Source organism: Myotis myotis, unplaced genomic scaffold (assembly GCF_014108235.1).
Source record: "Myotis myotis isolate mMyoMyo1 unplaced genomic scaffold, mMyoMyo1.p scaffold_m19_p_21, whole genome shotgun sequence".
Classification (NCBI taxonomy): Eukaryota; Metazoa; Chordata; class Mammalia; order Chiroptera; family Vespertilionidae; genus Myotis; species Myotis myotis.
Genome location: NW_023416326.1, coordinates 4,492,289 through 4,514,485, shown reverse-complemented (window position 1 = coordinate 4,514,485; position 22,197 = coordinate 4,492,289). Strand labels below are relative to the sequence as shown.

The window sequence follows — 22,197 nt, the reverse complement described above, 5'->3', positions numbered from 1 at the left end:
CAGCTCAAGTGGGCAAAGACAGGAAGGCGGGGAGGAGGAGCATCCAGGGCCCAGACCTGGAGCTCTGCCCACGCAGGCTCCCGAGGCGGGGAGGGAGAGCGAGGCGGGGAGCATTGTGTGGGGAGGCAGGCCGAGGCCGGGCAGGTGGACTCAGGTCAGACAGGTTAGCAATTAGAATCTGTCCTAGCCCGGCCGGTGTGGCTCTGGGGTTGAGCGTCAACCGATGAACCAGGAGGTCACGGTTTGATTCCCGGTCAAGGGCACATGCCCGGGTTGTGGGCTCGATCCCCAGTGGGGGGGCGTGCAGGAGGCAGCCGATCCATGATTCTCTCGCATCGTTGATGTTGCTATCTCTCCCTCCCTCTCCCTTCCTCTCTGAAATGAATAATAATTTTTTTAAAACAATAGTACCGCTGATCCTCACAGGGAACCGACCTGCCCTTCCCCCCCTGCAGGAGAATCAGGGCACCATGACTCAGAGGAGCCACCTCAAAATCACTGACTGGAAACCCCGACTGCAGCTCCACGGCAAAGGGATCGGACTGGATTTGCCAAGCTCCCCATGTGACCCAAGCGTGGCCACCTGCCAAAGAGCCGGCGGGAGGGAGAGAAGGCCACTCGCCTTCCTGGCAACACAGACATTTCCAAGCCCCGTCCCTGAATGAAAGAGGCAAGCTTAGGGCGTCTGAGGAGCCATTTCCAGTGAGGATTTGGCTTTGGCGAGAGCGGCTGTGGAGCCAGAGGGCTGGGTGCATCGCCTCTTTGGGTAGCTCACCCATCCTTCCGTGGGGGGCGGGGGAGGGGAGCTGTGTCCTGAGGCCCTTGTGGTGCATGAAGCCACTGCCTTCGCCATCTGCTCCTGCATCTCCCTCCCAGGACATCAGGGGGTGCCTGAGGGTCTGCCTTGGCCCTCTGATAAGGTCTGGCTGTGTGACTCAACTGTGCGCGTCCTCTAACGCCAGGACAGGGATCCTGCCCGAGCTCAGCTGAACAGGAGCCAGAACCAAACTGCAGACAAGCGGTCCAGCTTTGCTTCGGGGCGTGGAGACCCGTGGCTCTGCAGGGAACAGGGTATGTGGCCCATAGCAACCCTGCGGTGAGCATCCCTGCAGGGCGACTGCCGGAGAGAAGAGCTCCTGGCTCTCCTGAAGAAGGTAACACCTGTGGAAGCAGGTTCACGTGTTTCTGAGAATTCCCAGGGCCACCCGAGGGCGTGGCGGCTTGGGTGGGCAGGCTGGGTGCAGGCTGACACCACTGAGGGAAGGGGATCAGCAGGTGAGCTCCCGGCAGCCCTGAGCTCTCGGGAGCTGGCTCCTGCGGACGGCTTGCTCAGATGGGAAGGAGAACGAAGGTCCTACGCTGGAGTGGGGTGATCCCAAGTCCCTCATTTGGAGAGATTCCAGCTCTGATGCTTGGGTGCCAGGGAACCGGGATTGTTGGCCTGGGGCGTGGCCTAATTACAAGGACTCACTCAATAAGTGGGTACAGATGGGCTCAGGTGGGATGTAACATTTGATCATTCCCATTTGGATAAAAAATGTCTTTGAGTAAGAAGTGGAATTTCAGGGACCTCGAAGAGTGCTAGGCAAGCGGCTGATGGGACTTTAAAACATGGCGGTTGAGCCCGGCCGGTGTGGCTCAGTGGTTGAGTGTCCACCTCTGAATCAGGAGGTCACAGTTCGATTCCCGATCAGGGCACATGCCCAGGTTGCAGGCTTGATCCCCAGTGTGGGGCGTGGAGGAGGCAGCCGATCCATGATTCTCTCTCATCACTGATGTTTCTCTCTCTCTCTCCCTTTCTCTCTGAAATCAATGCAAATAGATTTTTAAAAAACATTTAAAATATATCTCTCTGCCCCCAAACATCGGTGGGCATGTGTCACTTACGTGTGGTTATTTCTGGATTGAGACCACAGAACACTTTCATTTTCCATATTGTATACTTGTCTTAACGCTGGAATTTATTACTATGCCATATATTTTCTGTTTGGGGCAGAAAAACAATCCAGAATTTAAAAGGTTAAAAAAAAAAAAAAGAAGCTTTTATAAGAATTAATGACATTGTTTCCCACAAGTACAGTCTTTCCCACTTACTTAAATTAGGACAGGAAGACACACTCTGCATGGTTTCCCCAGCAAAGAATGGAAATTTAAGTTTTTCTAACACTTTTTAGCTGTTGAGATCATCTCATAAAATATGATGGTTACAAGTTTTTTAATGCAATGACATGGGTTTGTTTTGTTTTGTGTGTGTGTTTCGTTTTTTTTGTTGTTGTTGTTAATCCTCACCCGAGGATATTTTCCCATTGATCTTGTAGAGAGAGTGGAAGAGAGAGGGGAAGACAGAGAGAAACATCGATGTGAGAGAGACCTACTATGTGAGCACCTACTGTGTGCGAGGTACTAAATTTCCATGAACTCCAAGAGGAAGGAAAGTCAAACTTGACCTAGGAGAGCAGCCTTCAACCAAGGTACATGCCCTTGACCGGAATTGAATCCGGACTCTTTGGTCCGCAGGCCGACGCTCTGTTCACTGAGTCAAACCGGCTAGGGCACGACATGGGTTTTTAAAGCAAAGTATACAAACTTTGGGGGATTTAAAGTGCTATCAGTGACTTAGTAGAGAAAATTACGTTAAAGAATCTTATTAGAACCTACCCCGATACATTTTGCACTAAGGAGTGGATGTTACTAAACAACTTAATGGAGGCATGAATTATGAATCATCCTCTTCACTGAAGTTTCGAGGTACCTATTTTAAAAAGCAACTTTTAAAAGATTCATAGTCTTTCTAATAAAGCAAAGCACTCCAAAAACTAATATGTATACTTAATTTCTATGTTGTAAGATATTCTTGAACAGACTCAAGACTATGCTAGCTTGGTTAAAATACTTTATAACTCAGATAATCAGAGAAAAGTCACAATGACATTACCTTGTGCTCTTAACAAATACGTAATATTTTGAGGGCCCATTGTGCACCATTGTCATAGAAAGTCTGTTTCATTCTCATCTATTCATGATCACCTATGGCCTTTCATGCAAGAGAAACAAAAACTTACCATTTTTATGACTTCTTTAGTCCATTTAAAAAAATGAGCCATTTTGAGATTAGTGGGTGAAATTTGATGTGTAAGTAAGAATAGATTTCGCTTTTGGTAAAACTGTAAAAATAGGTCAAGGTTGACTTTCCTTCCTCTTTGAGTTCACGGAAATTCAGTACCTACCACATGAAAGGTGCTGGCCCTTGAACACCAGGGTTTGAACTGCGTGGGTCCACTTATACATGCACTTTTTTTTTCAATAAATAGACAGTTAGCCTTCCCTATCCTCAGGTTTTGCATCTGAGAATTCAACCAACGGCAGATGGAAAACAGTATTTTCCCTCCATTGTTGGGGATCCGAGGATGCAGAGAGCCAACGGTGTGTATTGTACGACACCATTTTATATTCGGGACTCGAGCATCCGTGAATTTTTACATCTATGGGGGGCAATCCTGGAACCAATTCCCTACAGATACCAAGGGATGACTATAGTTAAGTTTTGGGGAAGTCAAAAGTTATATAAGGAGTTTTGATTATGTCCGGGGGTTGGGATCCCTCACCCCAACTTGTTGGAGAGTCAACTATATTCGTTAAACAATTGACAATGTCCCTGATGCGTCTCTTTCACTAACTTGTTAGGGATTTCGTATTGCAGGGGTGGAAATTTTTTCCTTTCTTCCCTTTGGCTGGTCTGCTGTTTAAATTGACGTAAGACTGCAAGGCGGGCGTGGCTCAGTGGTTGAGCGTCGACCTATGAACCAGCAGGTCACGGTTCGATTCCCGGTCAGGGCACATGCCTAGGTTGTGGGCTCAATCCCCCCCAGTGTGGGCGTGTGCAGGAGGCAGCAGATCGATGATTCTCTCATCATTGATGTTTCTATCTCTCTCGCCCTCTCCCTTCCTCTCTGAAATAAATAATATATATATATATATTGACATAAGACAGATGAACAGGAGAGAAAAAAACAAATTTAATTTCAGATGTATTGGAATCTTACGAAAATATGAGCCCCAAAGGCAGTCAGACAATTAACTGAGCTGAGGAATGGAATAGGGACTCAGGACTTCAAAGGGGGAGCGGGCCAACTGATAGGGAGACAAGGAGAGCAGATATTTGGTAATCAGATGTTTGCCCGGCCAGGGAAGGGAGTCTTTCAGATAAAACACTTATCTGTGGTAATGGCTCTCTTCCTGGCGTAGGCTCCCTATCGGAAATCTTTCAGGCACTTAAAGGGGAGGTCCAAGTTTTTCCTGCGTAGGCTGGGTCTTGATTGCCATCGGCTCAAAATAAGCCACGTGCCAAAGCGGCACATTTTGGGGTGGCATATTCTGCTCATCCCTGGAGTATTTGCAATTTTTAAATTTATTAATTGATTTGAGAGAAAGACACACACACACACACACACACACACACACACACACACGGGCACCCCCTGTACATGCCCCCACCAGGAATCAAACCCGAATCGTAGCTATAGGCCCTGACCAGGAATGGAACCCGAAACCTTTTGGTGCATGGGATGATGCTCCAAGCAACCGAGCCACCCTCTCCACACACGACCACATATTTGCATTTTTAAAGATTGCCAGAGGAAGTGGGCAACCTGTGCCCAAAGGTATGAGCTGCTAATGGCTGAACCTCAGAGTTCAGGGGGCGATATGTCAAGGTGTGGGATTTCACTGCAGAACCCCTTCACACCACATCACCGGGCAATGACTACTTTGCGTGTCATTGAGTCAGATAGGAGTTGGAGTTATTAAAAGTTGCATTTGGTATACGGCTTAAAGGCAAATTATTTCTATTTCTTTCTTTTTTTAATAAGAGAAAGTTTATTTAGGAAGTCACAGAGGTAGGAGTCAGCTGTAGAAGGAATCGGCTTGGGAAAACAGTTACAGAGGCAAAACCAGGGGGCCCTTGGCGGTTAGGAGAGAGAAGGATAAAGAAGTTAACACGCCTGGGCTGGGGGAGGAGGAGGAGGGGACAGGCGTGGCCTCCGGGTCCTTCATCCTAAGGGCTTTTAGGAGCTAAGCTGGGGATTTTAGAGGAGGTCCCAGAGGAGGATCTCAAAATAACTGGAATGGTCGATGCTAAAGCAATTCCTGTCCATGTGTAGACCATGCACTTAGCGTCTGTATTGCTAGGTAGGACCTGAACCCTTGACCCTCAGACCTCAGAGTTCTAGCTCTGTCCCCAGTACCTCAGACACGGACACGCCGCAAGGCTTATCACAGTGACTGGGGGGTGAGGAACGGTGTCCCCTAAAAAAAAACCCCAAACACGCCAAACAGCCCCGGCGAGCTGGACCCCGCAGACACTGTCAGCGATGCGGCCAAAACACGCTTGTATTTAGCCCGGGGCTGCCCCCCTCTGCAGGCGCCGCTATTTTAAGGCACAGAAGGCTGACCACGCGCTGTCCACTAACTACCGTGTTGGGAGGAGGCTGGGTTGAAAAATGCATCTTTGCGCTGCACTCATTGCACAGTGGCTCCTCCGTTAACCTCTTCACGTTTTTAAAAAATCTTTATTGATTTCAGAGAAGAAGGGAGAGGGAGAGAGAAACATCCACGCTTCCTCCCTCTCCGACCCCTCCCCATGTTTCTTGGGCACCCCTAAACTCGGAACCCCTGCAGTTAGCCTGTCGCTTTCCTGGCTCTGATGCAACTCGCTTAGCCGAGCCCTGGCAGGGGGAGCGCGAGGGGTCAATCTCCCTCGGCCCCGCCCATCCCGCACCCCGGCCACGCCCCTTCCCTTCCCCATTGGTTCACCGCCTCTTGCGTCACGCCTGCGACGGCGGAGTTGCCCTACCAGCGAGGGGCGGGCGCGGGCGGAGCCAGCGCGCAGGCGCATGCCGGCGGGCGGGTGGGGCCCGGATGCGAAGGAGGGCGGTGTTCCCGGTTTCCTGGGTTACCTGAGGGGCGGGGGCGGGAGCTGGCGGCGGCCGCGGCGAGGACCCGGGATTCGCTGTGTGAGGGGAGCGCGCGGCGGCGGCGGGGGCCGGACCGGAGGTAAAGCGCGGCCTGGAGGGAAGGCCGGGGAAGGGGGAAGGGGTCTGTCAGCCGGGTCTGGGGTCGCGGCCCGACGCCCCGGCGGTGCCTCCTCTCCCGCTTCGGGGCTCGGGACGCCGCCCGCAGCCTTTTGCAGCCTCGCGCTGCGGCGGGAGCTCGGCGGCGGCCGCGCGGCACCGGCACCAACTTTCTTTCCCGGCGCGGAGTCGGAGGTCCAGTCCGCTGCGCCCTGGACTGCGTGGATCCTCGGGGCCGCGGCTCCCCGGCCCCGCACCCGTGCTCGGCCGTCCGGATGCCCGGGTGCCCGCGGGGGTGACAGTTTCCCGCGCCACCACCCCGCCCCGGCGCTCCTGGCGCCCCGGCCGCGCGGCTGCTCGCCCCCTGTCCTCTCCCGCATCCTCTCCCCCGTGCGCTCCCGCCTTTGACGTGCTTTGCCCGGGCTAGAGGGCCTTCGGAGACGCCCGCCGTCGGACCCGGGCATCCCTGGACCTTTGGCTGGGATGCGACCACTTTCCTCGCCGCCACCTGTGGGATGGAACGGCCTGGGACGGGCCGGCCGGTGTGGTTCACTGGTTGAGCCTCGACCTATGAACCAGGAGGTCCCGGTTCGATTCCCGGTGGGGCTCATGCCCGGGTTGCGGGCTCCATCCCCAGTAGGGGGCGTGCAGGAGGCAGCCGATCAGTGATTCTCTCTCATCATGAATGTTACTCTCTCCCTTCCTCTCTGAAATCAATGAAAATATATTAAACAAACAAATTAAAAAAAAAAAAAGGCCTGGGAAACACCCAGGGAGCCCCCGGCTGCGCGGAGGGGAGGCCCGCTCACAAGCCTTAAGAACCCCCCCACCCCACCCCACCCCACCCCACCCCCACCCCCCGGCCTGGCCGGTTAAACCAAAACAAACCCTTCCCGGTGTGCTCTGCAGGCGGCACACACCCAGGGCCGGCGCCCACCGGGTGGTTAGGAGGTTTGCCTGCAGCAGGTAGGAAATGTGGGAGTGGAACACGCTGGCGTTGACTTTGGGCCGATGTTTCCTTCGCGGTTGAATTCAGCGTGCATTTCCCCAGGTCCCGTGCACAGGTTGGTAGGACACACCCAATGGGGCTTTCCTTCCTGGCGAGTCTTGCTTATGCTGCCCAGTTACTCTCCATGTCCACACCCAGTCGCCCGAGGCGAATGAAGGTGCTGACTCCGAGCTGTGCGTCTTACAGGTGTCGTTCATGCAGACGGAGTGTCTGTTTTAAAGAGCTTTGCAAGTAGCCGGCAACTTTTTTCCCCCCTGGTAATTCTTGCCGTCATTCGTATTGTTACTACAAAGATCGGAGAGTTTGGACAAAAGGTAGCATAAGGAGAAAATGAGTTACTATATAATTTAATTTATTTTAAAAATATATATTTTATTTATTTCAGAGAGGGAGAGAGAGAGATAGAAACATCAATGATGAGATTCATGGATTGGCTGCCCCCTGGACGCCCCCTACTGGGGATCAAGCCCACAACCTGGGCATGTGCCCTTGACCGGAATCAAACCCGGGACCCTTCAGTGCACAGGCCGAGGTGCACTGAGCCACACCAGCTAGGGCTATCGTTTAATTTACATGAAAGCAATTTATAAACTATGCAATTATGTATAAACTCAGTATTTATTGAGCACCTACTGTGTGCTCCAGTTTTCTAAACAGATACTCCCTTCCCCTCCCCTTCACGGAGCTTACATCCTACCAGGGGCGTCTCAGATAATAAATAAAATGTGTGGTCCGTCAAATGGTGATAAGGACTGAAGAGGAAAAGCAGGGGAGAGGGAGAATAGGGAATGAGAAGAGGGTTGCAATATGTATTTTTTTAATCCTTGTGTTTGGTGGTTTAAAATTTTTTTAAATTTTTTGTTAGTCCTCACCTGAGGATATTTTTCCATTGATTTTTAGAGAGAGTGGGAGGGAGGGGGAGAGCCAGAGAGAGAGAATCGTGGCTGTGAGAGAGACATGGCTGTGGGTTGGTTGCCTCCCCCACATGCCCTAACCAGGGCCTGGGATGGAGCCTGAAACCCAGGTATGTGCCCTTAACCAGAATCGAACCTGGGACCCTTCTGCCCGCAGGCCAATGCTCTATCCATTGAGCCACACTGGCTAGGGCAAAGGTTGCAATTTTAAGGAGCGGTCGCCAGGGAAGACTTCTTGGAAAAGATGACTTTGCAACATGAGACTGGAAGGAAGTGGAGGGTAATTTGTCCACCTCTGTAGGGGATGAGTGTTCGGAGGAAGGGCACTTGCAGGAGCCCGTGGGCGGAGCGTATGGGCATGTTGGAGGAAACAGGCTGGGCTGGCCCGGGGGAGGGAGTGATGGGAGAGGAATGAGTCCAGGATTAGGTGGGAATGGGAAATCAGAGTGTAAGGCCTGCAGGCCTTTCTAAGGACTCGGCTTCCACTCTGAGTGAGACTCATTGCTTTGGGTGGAGAAGGGATAGAATCAGACTCACTTTCTAAAGAGGTCACTCTGGTGGTTGGATGGAGAGTAGACTTTGTTGGGAGGGGAGAGGGTTGGGCAGTGGCAGAAGCAGGGACATCACTTCAGGGATTCTTGCCATGATCCAGGCCAGCGGTGATGCCACTTGGGCCCGAGTACCGTTGGCGGGGTGGGTTTCTGGATACATTGAGGGTCGTAGAGTCCACAGGAGACTTCCAGAACACTGGATTTTATCCTGAGCAAGTAGGAAGATAGACAGGCACCTACTGAAGTGAGGCTCATGAGAGGAGCAGTTTGGTGGGGAGAAGGTTAGGAGTGGGTTAGAAGACAATAAATTGGGTATCCGAGTGGTTACAGTGTCGATCTGCAGACCCACGGGTTCAATTCCCCGTCAAGAGCATGTACCTGGGTTGCAGGTTCCCTGGCCTCCGGTAGGAATGCACGCAGGAGGCAACCAATCAGTGGGTCTCACATCAGTGTTTATCTCTCTCCCCACCCCCTTCCACTCCCTCTAAAAATCAGTTGAGAAAATATTCCCAGTGAGGATTAGCAACAAAAAAAGATTCTTATTAACAAACTGCCCCTCTAATCAGATTCAGAGAGTAAAAAAAGAACATAGATTCTGGAGATTTTAGTGAGCCTGATCATGGTGAATGGTCTTTTTAACATATTGCTGCATTTGGTTTGCTAATATTTTGTTGAGGATTTTTGCATCTATTTTCTTTTTAAAAATATGTTTTTATTAATTTCAGAGAGGAAGGGAGAGGGAGAGAGGGAGAAACATCAATGATGAGAGAGAATCATTGATTAACTGCCTCCTGCACGCCCTCTATTGGGGTTTGAGCCCGAAACCCGGGCATGTGCCCTGACAGGAATAGAACCGTGACCTCCTGGTTACTAGGTCAGTGCTCAACCACTGAGCCACGCCGGCCGGCCTGTATCTCATGTTCATGGGGGATGCTGGCCTATAATTTTCTTTCTTTGTAATGTCTTCGTCTGGTTTTGGAATCAGGGTAAATGGTGACCTTGTAAAATGAGTGTGGGAGCCTTCCTCCTCTTGAATTTTTTGGGAAGGACGGGTGTCAATTCTTCTTTGAGTGTTTGGTAAAATGCACTGGTGCAGCCATCCTGTCAGGCCCAGCCTTCGCTTTTAACGGGGACACCCCGTGTGCAGGTTAGGGGGAGGCTGCCGCTGTAGGAGACCTAGCTTCTCATCAGGCCTCTGATGTCACCTGTGCGGTGTCTTATTCTTGGGGACCGGATGGAGAAGCGGACACAGGATGGGCAGTTAGTGAGCAACAGCACTCAATCTAGGTACCTGTGAGCGGCCCCACAGGAAGCCTCTACAGGCCGCCGTTTCTGACCCCGTTCCCACCTGTCAGCTAGCACCTCCTCCCCCTCATGGTGACCTTGAGCTTATTTCACGGAGGAAATAGAAACACCCCCATCTCGGTCCTCCCACCGCCAGACACACTCATCTCCTGCATCTGTGCTCGCGGGCGCTGTCGTCCTGATTGCATTAGGCGACCCATCCCTGTTCTTCTCATGTGGACGTCGGCTCGTTTTCGTTCTGCTTACTCACCGTTCCTGTAATGATCTCTCATTCCAGTGTTTCATCTGTTTTCAGCTCTCATGCCATTCAAACGTGCTAAAACATTTCAGCTTACAAATACTCTATAATATCTTTCTTTTTCAAAAATAAACCCCTCGGGGGCTAGGCTCCGCCCTTCAGGACTGGGTTCTGCGGTTAGGGCCAGGCTGGGCGATTTGGGACGAGGCTCGGTGCTTAGGCACTAGCCCAGGGGTGGGCAAACTTTTTGACTCGAGGGCCACAATGGGTTCTTAAACTGGACCGGAGGGCCGGAACAAAAGCATGGATGGAGTGTTTGTGTGAACTAATATAAATTCAAAGTAAACATCATTACATAAAAGGGTACGGTCTTTTTTTTTTTTTTTTTAGGTTTATTCATTTCAAACGGGCCGGATCCGGCCCGCGGGCCGTAGTTTGCCCACGGCTGCACTAGACAGTGATGGTGAGCCTATGACACGCGTGTTAGAGGTGACACGCGAACTCATTTTTTTGGTTGATTTTTCTTTGTTAAATGGCATTTAAATATATAAAACAAATATCAAAAATATAAATCTTTGTGTTACTATGGTTGCAAATATCAAAAAATTTCTATATGTGACACGGCACCAGAGTTAAGTTAGGGTTTTTCAAAATGCTGACACTCCAAGCTCAAAAGGTTCGCCATCACTGGACTAGGATCATCCCTTTGGGACTAGCTTCAGTTGTTAGGGCTGGACTGGACAAAAGAAGAAGAAAAAACCCCTCTCCTATTCTGGGTCCCCTTCAAGCTACCACCCATTTTGTTGCCATTCTTTAGGACATATTCAGGGATGCTGAACACCGGGCTCAGCCCAGACCCTCATCCCTGCCCCCTTTCCACTCTCTCTAGGCCCCCACTGTTGAGTATGTCATCACTAGCCACAGGCCTGTCCGTGCGGCGAGCTCTATTGGACAGCACTGCTCTGGGCTCTCGCATCCATCCAGTCCCTTTAAAATGCACCTTCGCGTGATGACCCCCAGGTTGAGTCACCCGTGCCAGCCTCTCCACGGGAACTCCAGCTGCTACGCCAGCTGCCGGCGAGACATCCTTTCCTTGGTGTCTGAGCGCTTGTCAAACTGAACATGGCTAAACGGGATGTGGTTTTCCCTCTCCTCCTGCCCCGTCAGCCTTACCTGTCAGCAGGGCTACCCCTCACACAGGTTACAAAACCTTGTCTCCTTTTTGGGGGGCCAGGGGCTCTGAGGGCAGGCGGAAGGAGACTTCCATGCTTAGGAGAGACTGTTCCAGGGACACCTCGGTTTCCTCTTTCCACACTGCTCTTCAGTGCCTGAAAGCAGGGGTGAGTGGCTTTCCCCACTCCGTAGTAATGTTTACCTTTTCCTCTCGCACTCGGCATCCGATGCATCAGACACACGCTCATCTCAGGGTCCTGGAGTGCTCTTTGCCCAGGTACCCTCCTGGCCCCCTTCCCGACTTCCTTCACACTTTGGCTCAGGTATCACCTCTTCAGACATACATTCCTGTGCACCCCGAGAAAGTCCGAACCTGCCTTCACAGCCGCCACTCACGCGTTACTGCCCTCTCATGAGTGTTTGCACCTGCCCACGCGTGGTTACGCTCAGGCAGTTCACACCCAGCACTCATTTCTGCCAGGCATGAATATTTTTTAAAATATACTTTCATTGATTTCAGATAGGAAGGGAGACAGAGAGAGAGAGAGAAACATCAATGATGAGAGAGAATCATGGATCAGCTGCCTCCTGCACGCCCCTTACTGGGGATCAGCCTGCAACCTGGGCATGTGCCGTTGACCGGAATCGAACCCAGGACTCTTCAGTCCACAGGCCGAGGCTTTATCCACTGAGCCAAACCAGCTCGGGCCGGCATGACTATTTCAGGAGCACCTGACTAGGTCAGAGCCATGTCTGGAAGTATTAGAGGGTTAAGTACCAGAACCTAGTCATTTCAAGTCAGTCTTTAGATAAAAACAAGCAATAAAACCTCATAGTTTTAAATGTAAATGTTTGTGTGTCTGATCTTCTTTTCTATAATCTTTATCTTATAGCTTGGTCATGAGCACCGACAGTAACTCTTTGGCACGTGAATTTCTGACTGATGTCAACCGGCTTTGCAATGCAGTGGTCCAGCAGGTGGAGGCCCGGGAAGAGGAGGAGGAGGAGGAGGAAGAAGAGGAGACACACATGGCAGCCCTTGGACAGTACCTTGTCCACGGCCGAGGATTCCTTTTACTTACCAAGCTAAATTCCACCATTGACCAGGTAACATTTTCATGTCAAATAACTTTCTTCTTCAGTATATTATCGTTAATTTTGGGTACATAATTTCTGGGTTACGTAGTTTCTGAAAGTCTTTAGATAAAGTCCTGCCTCTCACATCACTCCCACAAAGACAAGTAGCCCCATTTAAGGACATATGTTTATTTGGATACTTTCCAAAATGTCTGAAAAGTTTTAGAATTGTAAATGGCCTTTCTTGTAAAGTGGTTTCATATATACTATGTTTGCATCCTAATATCAGTGCAGGAGAACTGTGATTATTAATAAAGTTACAAGATTACAATAGAGGAACATATGAATTTGCACCTGCAATAAACATCAGCCACGTGTTTGAGAAATTTCGTGTAAACTATGTTTAGGCAGCTTGCTGTATGTGGGGTGAAAGTGGAGAACGCTTTGTGTGAACTAATAATTACTGATCCTCTAGCTTGTATTCATGTACGTTAGTGCATTGTGTGTTTGCTGAGAGGACTGTATGACGGTGGTATTGTGCTGATTCCTTCTTCTAGAATAAACATTTTAAAGCCAGTAGGAACTACAGACATGTTTTTATCCAACCTCCATTTGTAGATGAAAAACAGACGCAGAAACATTAAGTAACTCAGGTTAACCTGAAGCCCAAATGTGATTTATATCTTTATTACATTTTAGGGGAAAAAAATACTTATTTTATGAAAGAAAAACTCTGCCATCTGCTTCCTGAGAACGAATTCATGTAGTCAGAGAGTCTTTCAGTTAACTTGAATTGATAAGATTATAAGGTCTCCGTAGCACCAGTTTGACGGGCATGTCTGACCGCTTTAAATGTCACTGGCGTTAGATGCACTCTTATCCATTGTTAAACTTCTGTGATATGACAGCGCATTTCTAATGAATACGTTTGTTGGATAAATACAGACATTAACACTGAGCACCGCCTCTGTTTTCACTGTAAGCTCAGGAACCCAACACATATAAGGAAGTATTTGTTCGCTGCAGTGCTCACCTGTCACGGAACATTCTGGAATATTGGCCGGTTTATGTAATTTTATTCTTTTTCATGAATGTGGTTTGTTAAATGTGCCACTAAATGTAATTGAAGTTTTATATATCTGTGTGACCAGGAAAAGTTACTTGTTAGGCCACATGTAGGGATGTTTTATTTTGAAATCTTGATGATTTCGTATTCATCTCATACTCTGTTCGTCTTTCCCCTATGAGAGCAACTCAGTGCTTTCTCTTTTTAAACGATACTGTGTAAATAACATCATAAATATTGAGGAGCAAATGTGGAGAGAAACTAAAAAAGTCCCAGATAAATTCAGAACTACGTGATATACATATATTGGAAAAATCAGTATTGTAAAGATACTGTTTTCTCCAAATTGATCTATAGATTCCAGTGCAATTCCAATCAAAGTCTCAATGGCTTTTTTTAAATCCTCACCTGAGGATATGCTTACAGAGAGGAAGGGCGTGAGAGAGAGAGAGAAACATCGATATGAGAGAGAAACATCCATTGGTTGCCTCTGTACATGCCTCGACCGGGGATCGAGCCACAGCCCAGGCGTGTGCCCTGACCAGGACTGAACTGGCAACCGTGTGGTGCACAGGATGATGTTCAGCTCACTGAGCCACTCTGGTCAGGCACAAAGGCTTTTTCTTAATGACAGCATTATTGAGATATATTTCACACGTCATAGAATTCACCTATTTCATAGGTACAAAACCCAGTGTTCTTTAGTGTAGTCACAGTCAGTTTTAGAATATTTCCATCACCTCCGATAGAACCCCTACGCTTTCTCCTGTCAATCACCTATTCCTTCCACTCTCCTGAGTCTAAGCAAACACTAATCACTTTGGATCTCTATAGATTTTCTGCTTTCGCTTTTAAGTCATGAAATAACTTTTAATATATTATTCAATGACTGCAGTCATTCAAGTCATCGTTGAATAATATGTTTTCCTGTGGTGATATTTTTCAATCCCTTCTTTTCCCCATCACTTACTTTTTGGAATATCTGTAGCAGTGCTAGTAGGAACAGTGGAAGTAGAGTGACATTAATAGCCTATTAAAACTAGGGCTTATCAATATTTAATTGCTTAAACCAGGGAACGAAACATGGTCATTTGGATCCTGAAGGGGAATTTAATTGCACAAGATTTAATCATTTAAGGCGGAGTCAGAACACCGGGTTCCAGGCTGCACATCTCAGGAGGAACTTGAGCTCTTACGCCCCCTTCTCCCCTTACTACGTGTAGTAAATGCACAGGTGTTACGTGTATTTGGGATGTTCTAACAAATACATTCACCATGTGGCTACCACCCCGTCAATGTGTAGGACATCCCACCCCTTAGGGAGGTTGCCAGCTCTTGTCAGTCAGTCCCTCCGGGCCCCTGCAGGATGCCGTTCTGACGTGTGGCCTTCGAGGGTGGTTCTGCTCGTCCTGGGACTTCATGTAAAGTATGTGCTCTCGTGTCGCAGAGGTTCTCCCATCTCGTGAGTCAGCAGCTCATGCTTTCTGTTTCTGACAGGCGTCTTCTTGTCTGGAGGCCACGGTTTGTTTACTTTCCCCTGCTGTTCCACCGTTTGGGTCAGAGCCATCTGGCTATTCTGAATACACCTGCTGCGAATATACTTTCATTTCTCCTGGGCAAATATCGCGGCATACAGTTGCTATGCGAATCAGACTGTTTTCAAAGTGGTTGCGCCACTTCATTCTCACAACAATGTGTGGGACCCTGTGCTTTCCCAGCCGCTCTCACCCGCTGCTGTTTGCATCCCTCTAACAGCTGGCACTGCCCGTCGGTAGTGGTGGCATTGTGGAGTATAAAGTTGCATCGCGCTGCGGTTTCGGCGTGCAGCCCTCTGACTACTAATGGCATTGAGCACTTTTCTGTGTGCTTATTGGCCATTTATTATTTCCTTTGTAAGTGTCTGTTCAAGTTTTGTGCCCATTTTTTTTTTCATTTTAAAAACAATTTCTCAGAGATGGTGAATACATGAAATCAACACTGACTGTTGTACTATACAAGAATATAAATTATGCCATGAGGAATCACATGGCTATGTGTACATTAACCCCCAAAATTAAATATAAATTTGCTGTGCTTACGTTATGCATGACTTTCCTTCTTCCCCTCTTTCTCTCTCTCTTTCTTACGTTTGGGTTGTGCCCATTCAGCTGTGTTAGTTCTGGAAACAGTCCAAGTTTCTTGGCATGTTTTCCTGAGGTCCTCGAACCCACTGCCCCGAGCCCGCTGCCTTTGCAGCTTCAGAGATAGTGGTCTGGTGTGGGATCTCAGCCCTTGCTTCTCCCGATTCACTCGCCCTTCCTCTCCTGTCCGCCTCCCGTGCCCCCACCCCTTGGATGACTAGGCTGAGGAGTTAATATAAAATCCAGCCTAAACAATCGTGTGGTGAAAGGGATCGTGCCTGACACCTGGTCATCGGCACGTAAAATATGTTTCCTGAATTAACTGAAAAATTACCAGCCAATGAGACTTCTTTTACTGGGTATTATGCTATGGGGAATTGAAAAAAGAATGACAGTCATTTCCCTGCACAGGGGAAGCATAAAATGTGAGTACTGCATGAGGAGTGGATGATTTGTATAGATGGGCCGTCTAGGCTAGCCAGGGGCGGGATCTGTCTGTGGCACGTGTTGCCGACCATGGCACGTTGAGAACATTCCCCTTGGATGGTAAGAGGTAACATCCATTATTCCTCTGGACGCTGTGGTTTGCAACAGCAGGCTGTCCACAAATAAGAGGAAAAGATCTGATGACTTGCAAAGGATTAGAATACGCATGCGGCTTCTTTAGGACTGGGAAGGAGAAATACCTCTAGGCGGATATCATCACTGAAAGGTACTAGGTCTGGAAGGTTAGCGAGAGCGCCCCCGTGGTGAACTGTTAGAAATGGTGGTGATGGTGCAAGGAGAGAACCGTGCTCCCCTGCTGCATCAGGCAGTGGGAGATGACAGTGTCCTCAGGGCAGCAGTGCCAGCAGAGGGGGCAACCCCCCAACCTGCACTTGCTTCCCTCTCCCTCTTCGGGTTTCCAAGAGCTAGTGCACTTGGTGGAGTGGGGGCCACGGGCATGGTCCTGAGTGGGGAGGACAGGAATCCTGGGTGGGTGCAGGATGAAGGCCTCACAGGGGAGGTATGGGGGGGCTGGGCCTGGAAGGCAGTGAGCCAGCGCGCCCTTAGCTGGGTGGGAAGGAGTAGAGAAGTCCCGGGCAGCGTCCTGCGGAGCCAGGAGCCGGAGCCTATGCATGGGGCAGTGACGATGGGCCAGTGTCCTGTTGGGGACCCAGGGCTCAGCGACAAGGACAGCGTGTCCGGAGCACTTCACACATCCTCGAGGTTTCTGCAAGCTCCCGTAGAATGTTACAGCCTCTTCTGCTCAAGGGAAGTGCCCAGAATGGGTGTGGAGGTTTTTAAGTGTAATTGTGCTGGATACCTTTTGCTGGCATCCTACAAAATGCTGAGGTTCAGACAGCCTGAGCTATGCCTGGAAGGCATCTGGACGTCTTCAGACTTGTTATTTTTTAAGTAAAGAATAAAGTCTTTCATGAAGATAGTGTTTATAAAAACCCAACTAGGTCCTAGGCATTGGGTGCAGAGGGCGTGATGCTAAGCACTGGGGCCTGCGCTCTGGAGTCCAGGCTTGGAGGGAGGGCTGGGAAGTTGTTTGAGAAGCTTCCTGTGGTTTGGAGGTAAATTCAACCTCTTGTGTGCAGGCCGCGAGGCCGTAGTAGGTCTGGCACCGCCTGCCTCGCTGACCCTGTGCTCTCCCCGTCCGCCCTTTCTATTCTTTACATGCTTCCTAGGAGCTGTGGCCTCCACATCTTTGCATGGATTCCTTCTCACCAATTAAGTATCTGCTCCAGTGGCCCCTCCTGAATAGGCTGCAAATGCCCCCTTACCCCTCTGTCACCCCTCCTCTACTCATTGTCTTCATTGTATTTAAAACCGTCCTCATGCGGATCTGACCAGTCACCCTGCCTCCTCACTCACTATGTGAGGAATTACACTTGACGTGTCATTACTTCCTTGGCCACCGTGTCCCAGGGGTCCCGCTCCAGTTCTGTAGCTCCAGCCACGCCTCTGACTGACAGGCTCGCTCCTTTCTGTGCCTCCTGTCTGAGCACCTGTGCCACACCCGGGCCCCGACTCACGCCGAGTGCCTTCTGTTCTCTAACTGTGTGTGTGTATCTTATGGACCAAACGAGGGGACCTTCTCCAGGGCTCGGGCCATCTCCTCCAGGAAGGGTGTGACGGTAAGAGCTGTAGACACAGTGTGCTGACCGTCAACACTGGATTACCTTCACTAATATGTCTTTCTTTTTACATATTACTTTTTAATGTCTGTTTCTCTTTTTAAAATTGTGTTCTCTGAGTCTTACATTTAACTGCATGAAGATGTTTTTCTAATAACTTTATATTATTGGTTTGCTAATTAATAGGACTTAGCTTTTCATTTTCACCTGGCAAATTGTTTTCGTAGGTGAGGAATTCTTGCAATGTGCATGGTGCTGTGGCAGCTATTTTAAAAAATCAGCAAGAACATGCTAAATACCGTCAGCTACTCTTACATTCTTCTGTCTTTGGAAAGGTTTATAAATTGAAGAGTATCACAGCTTTCATTGGATTTGAGATAAGTTAGTTTGGTTCTTAGCTTCTCAAATGCAATCTTTCAGGCGCAAGGATTTTTTGGTTAAAAGTAAGACAAGGCATTAGGAATTAATGAGCCTCCTGCCCTCAGAACATGAAGGGGTTTTCCATGTCTAATCCAGGCGCTGACATGCAGAGAGGAGCTCCTCACTCTTCTGCTGTCTCTCCTCCCGCTGGTGTGGAAGATTCCTGTGGAGGAAGAAAGGGCGGCAGGTATGTCCCACTCTTTCTTTTTTTACTGCAGTGGCACTCTCCGGAAATACTTTGCGTGATGGTCGCTTTTAACTTCAGTCTTAGAGAATATTTGGTATCTGTTGTATGATTTTGAAATAATTCGGGGAAATTGTAAAGTTCTTAAGTTACATCAGGGCTATAACCTAAATACTGGACTATGTTGGAGAACATAATAAGTCCCTCTATCTTAATTGACTGCACTATTGCAGGAGGCTTGTAAAATGGCGTGAACAGTGTGGTGATATATAGCCTAGAGCAGCGGTTCTCAACCTGTGGGTCGTGACCCCTTTGGGGGTTGAACGATCCTTTCACAGGGATTGCCTAAGACCATCGGGAAACACTTATATAATTACATATTGTTTTTGTGGTTAATCACTATGCTTTAATTATGTTCAATTTGTAACAATGAAAATACATCCTGCATATCAGATATTTACATTATGATTCATAACAGTAGCAACATTTCAGTTATGAATTAGCAACGAAAATAATTTTATGTTGGGGTTTACCACAACATGAGGAACTGTATTAAAGGGTCGCGGCATTAGGAAGGTTGAGAACCACTGGCCTAGGGTCTCTTATGGTTTTAAATTAGATTCATTTTTCCAATTCTGTTCTCCTTTGTTGTTTTCAGATCAGTTCGTATCCTTTGAGCTAATACCACCTGGTACTTATCATGAGAAAGATAAGTGTGGGGGGAAGTGACCGAGGGACATAATAATGGCTAAAGGAGAACAGCCCAGGGCCGAGGGACTGAGGTTAAACTCCTAAAATGGGTGCTAAGTACAAATTGAGTTTGAAGACATATTAAGGCATTCTAAAATTTCCTTTTTTGTTTCCTTAGATTTTAATCTACCGTTCTCAGTTGATATAATCCTGACCAAAGAAAAGAACTTAAGTTCACAAAGATCTACTCAGGAAAAATTATATTTAGAAGGCAGTGCTCCATCGGGTCAGGTTTCTGCAAAAGTGAAAAGCAGACGACAGCGTAAAGCCACCCACGCCTGTTCTCTAAGAGATGCAAGAAAGACGCAGCTCTCCACCTCGGGCTCAGAGACCGACTCAGACGATAGAAGGCCCCGGCGGCCCCACCAGCTGCAGCCTCTTGTAGCCCAGGCTTCTAAAGAAGGCACGCTTGCAGCTCGCCCCAACCGCTTGTCAACCAGAGAACAGACTCCCCCTGAGACCATGGCTTCGGGAAGTTTCCAAGAGATGATGCCAAGCCAGGAGGCAAACACGGACATTTTAAGTGAGCCAGCTGCCTTGTCTATTATCAGTCACATGAGCAATTCTCCATTTGACTTATGCCATGTTCTGTTATCTTTATTAGAGAAAGTCTGTAAGTTTGACATGAACTTGAATCATAATTCTGCCCTGGCAGCCAGCGTCGTGCCCACGCTGACCGAGTTCCTCGCAGGCTTTGGGGACTGCTGTGATCTCGGGGACAACGCGGAGAGCCAGGTGGTTGCTGCAGGTTGGACTGAAGAGCCAGTGGCCTTGATCCAACGGATGCTTTTCCGGACAGTGTTGCATCTTATGTCAGTGGATGTGAGTGCTGCAGGGACGATGCCGGACAGTCTCAAAAAGAATTTAACCGAGTTACTCAGAGCAGCTTTAAAGATTAGAACTTGCCTAGAAAAGCAGCCTGACCCCTTTGCCCCAAGACAGAAGACGACCCTGCAGGAGGTGCGGGAAGGGTTTGTGTTTTCCCGCTATCGGCACCGAGCCCTCCTGTTGCCCGAGCTTCTGGAAGGGGTGCTGCAGCTCCTCACCTGCTGCCTCCACAGCGCAGCCTCAAACCCCTTCTTCTTCAGCCAAGCCATGGACCTGGTTCAGGAGTTCATCCAGCACCATGGGTTCCACTTGTTCGAGACAGCAGTCCTGCAAATGGAGTGGCTGATCTTAAGAGACGGCGTCCCTGCCGAGGCCTCCGAACGTCTGCGAGCCCTGATAAACGGCGTGCTGAAGATAATGAGCACCGTCAAAAAGGTGAAGTCGGAGCAGCTCCACCAGTCCATGTGCACCAGGAAGAGGCACAGGCGGTGTGAATATTCCCACTTTATGCGTCACCACCGAGATCTCTCGGGGCTCCTGGTCTCGGCTTTTAAAAACCAGGTTTCCGAAAACCCCTTCGAGGAGACCCCGGACGGCGCTGTGCACTACCCCGAGCGGTGCTGCTGCCTGGCCGTGTGCGCGCACCAGTGCCTGCGCCTGCTGCAGCAGGCCTCCCTGAGCAGCACGTGCGTGCAGGTCCTGGCCGGAGTCCAGGACGTCGGGCTGTGCTGCTGCATGGACCCCAAGTCCGTCATCGTCCCTTTGCTCCACGCTTTTCAGCTGCCGGCACTGAAGAATTTCCAGCAGCAGATCCTGAACGTCCTAAGCAGACTTATTTTAGATCAGTTAGGAGGCGCCGAGATGCCGCCAAGAATGAAAAAGGCAGCTTGCAATATTTGTACCATTGACTCGGATCAACTGGCCAAATTAGAAGAAACGCTGCAGGGGCCTACGCGGGAGGAGGAGCCTTCCTGGGGCCTGCCCAGTCCCTACAGGTGCCCTGGGATCCTGCCCAGCAGCGGCTCTGAGGACTCGTTGTGGAGATGGGATGCCTTAGAGGCGTATCAGAATTTCGTGTTTGAAGAAGACCGGTTACATAGCGTGCAGATTGCAAACCACATTTGCAGTTTAATGCAGAAAGGCAATGTGGTGGTTCGCTGGAAATTGTATAATTACATCTTCAACCCTGTGCTCCAGAGAGGAGTAGAACTGGCCCGTCACTGCCAGCACCCTGGCGTTCCTCCAGCCCAGACTCACGTGTGTGGCCGTCAGAACCAGTGCTTGCCTCTCGAAGTGCTTCAGGTTTATTTAAAAACGCTGCCGTCCCTGCTGAAGTCAAGGTGTGTGTGTGGGGGCGGGGGGGGGGGGTGTATTTTCCTTATTGTATGCTTTCGAGTCATCTGGGCCCTTTATTCTTTCATAGGATTTCATTGTAGTTTAACAACAGATAAGTTACCATCCCGTGTCAGATAATATTTTTAAGTTTATGTATTTTTTTATTGGGTGGTTATATAGGAGAGGATAGAGCCATTGATTTTAATTTCTTGGTAAAAAAAAAAAGAAAAGAAAGTTTTAAATATATTTTTGAGAGAAAACGGACACAACACATATTCAATAGCAGGGGCAAGGTTAAATTAATAGTTTTATATTTACTTTAGGGAATATTATTAACCATTAAAAGTAATGCTTACAAAGATTACTTTGGGACATGAGAAAATACTTATACTATTTTATTGATGAGATATACAGAATTCAAAATATCGCCAACTGTATAAAATTTGCATGGATATAAAATGATATTTATCGAGGCAGTAGAATTAAGGAGACTATTATTTTTAAATGTCATATTTATATTTATTACCTAAGCAATATATGAAGACAAATTATAAAATACAGAAAAGCAAAAAAGAAGAAAATGAAAATTACTTAGAATTTCACCAGTGAGCTTTCCAGATTTTGTGATGATCAAGTCTGGTACTTAAAAAATAGTTTTATAAATAAAGCTTGCTTCGGGTAGGTAGCCTGGCCTTTCAGATATACCATTTTTAAAAACTTACAATAAAATACAACCCATGTATCATCATTATCTTTACAATCATTTTTTTAAATTCCTGGCATTCTGACATTGATTCAATGGAACTGACTTGATTTGAAAGCTTGTAACTCATTGGTGTATTGGTGGACAACCTGGCAGCTCGCTGCGTGGATTTATATTAAAGCTATTGCCAGGGGTCCAGTGATGCAGACCCTGAGTCTCACCTGAGACAGCTGAGATCTGCAGATGTGTAGTTGGGCTCTTCCTTAGTGAGCCCCAGGCAGAGGAACAAAGAGACACACAGATGTCTGCCTGTTTCCGAGCGTCCAGCTG

General features: G+C 48.7%; 1 protein-coding gene across 11 annotated transcripts in view; it reads left to right on the top strand.

Annotated features, from left to right (window-relative positions):
- The first annotated feature begins 743 nt into the window (after window positions 1–743).
- The window catches only part of LYST (lysosomal trafficking regulator), an 81,906-nt gene continuing 60,452 nt past the window's right edge, over window positions 744–22,197 (top strand). For 7 of the 11 annotated variants that reach the window (XR_004974996.1, XR_004974997.1, XM_036354566.1 and 4 more), the window contains exons 1-4: window positions 5,930–6,051; window positions 12,152–12,365; window positions 18,164–18,254; window positions 19,120–21,169. Coding sequence is in view for 9 of the 11 variants with exons in the window: in XM_036354566.1 (XP_036210459.1) it covers window positions 12,159–12,365; window positions 18,164–18,254; window positions 19,120–21,169 (2,348 nt within the window). In the remaining 2 variants the exon portion in view is untranslated. Of the gene's footprint in view, window positions 1,155–5,929; window positions 6,052–12,151; window positions 12,366–18,163; window positions 18,255–19,119; window positions 21,170–22,197 lie in introns of those variants that run through there. The other 4 variants (XM_036354565.1, XM_036354563.1, XM_036354564.1 and 1 more) reach the window with 3 other exon arrangements.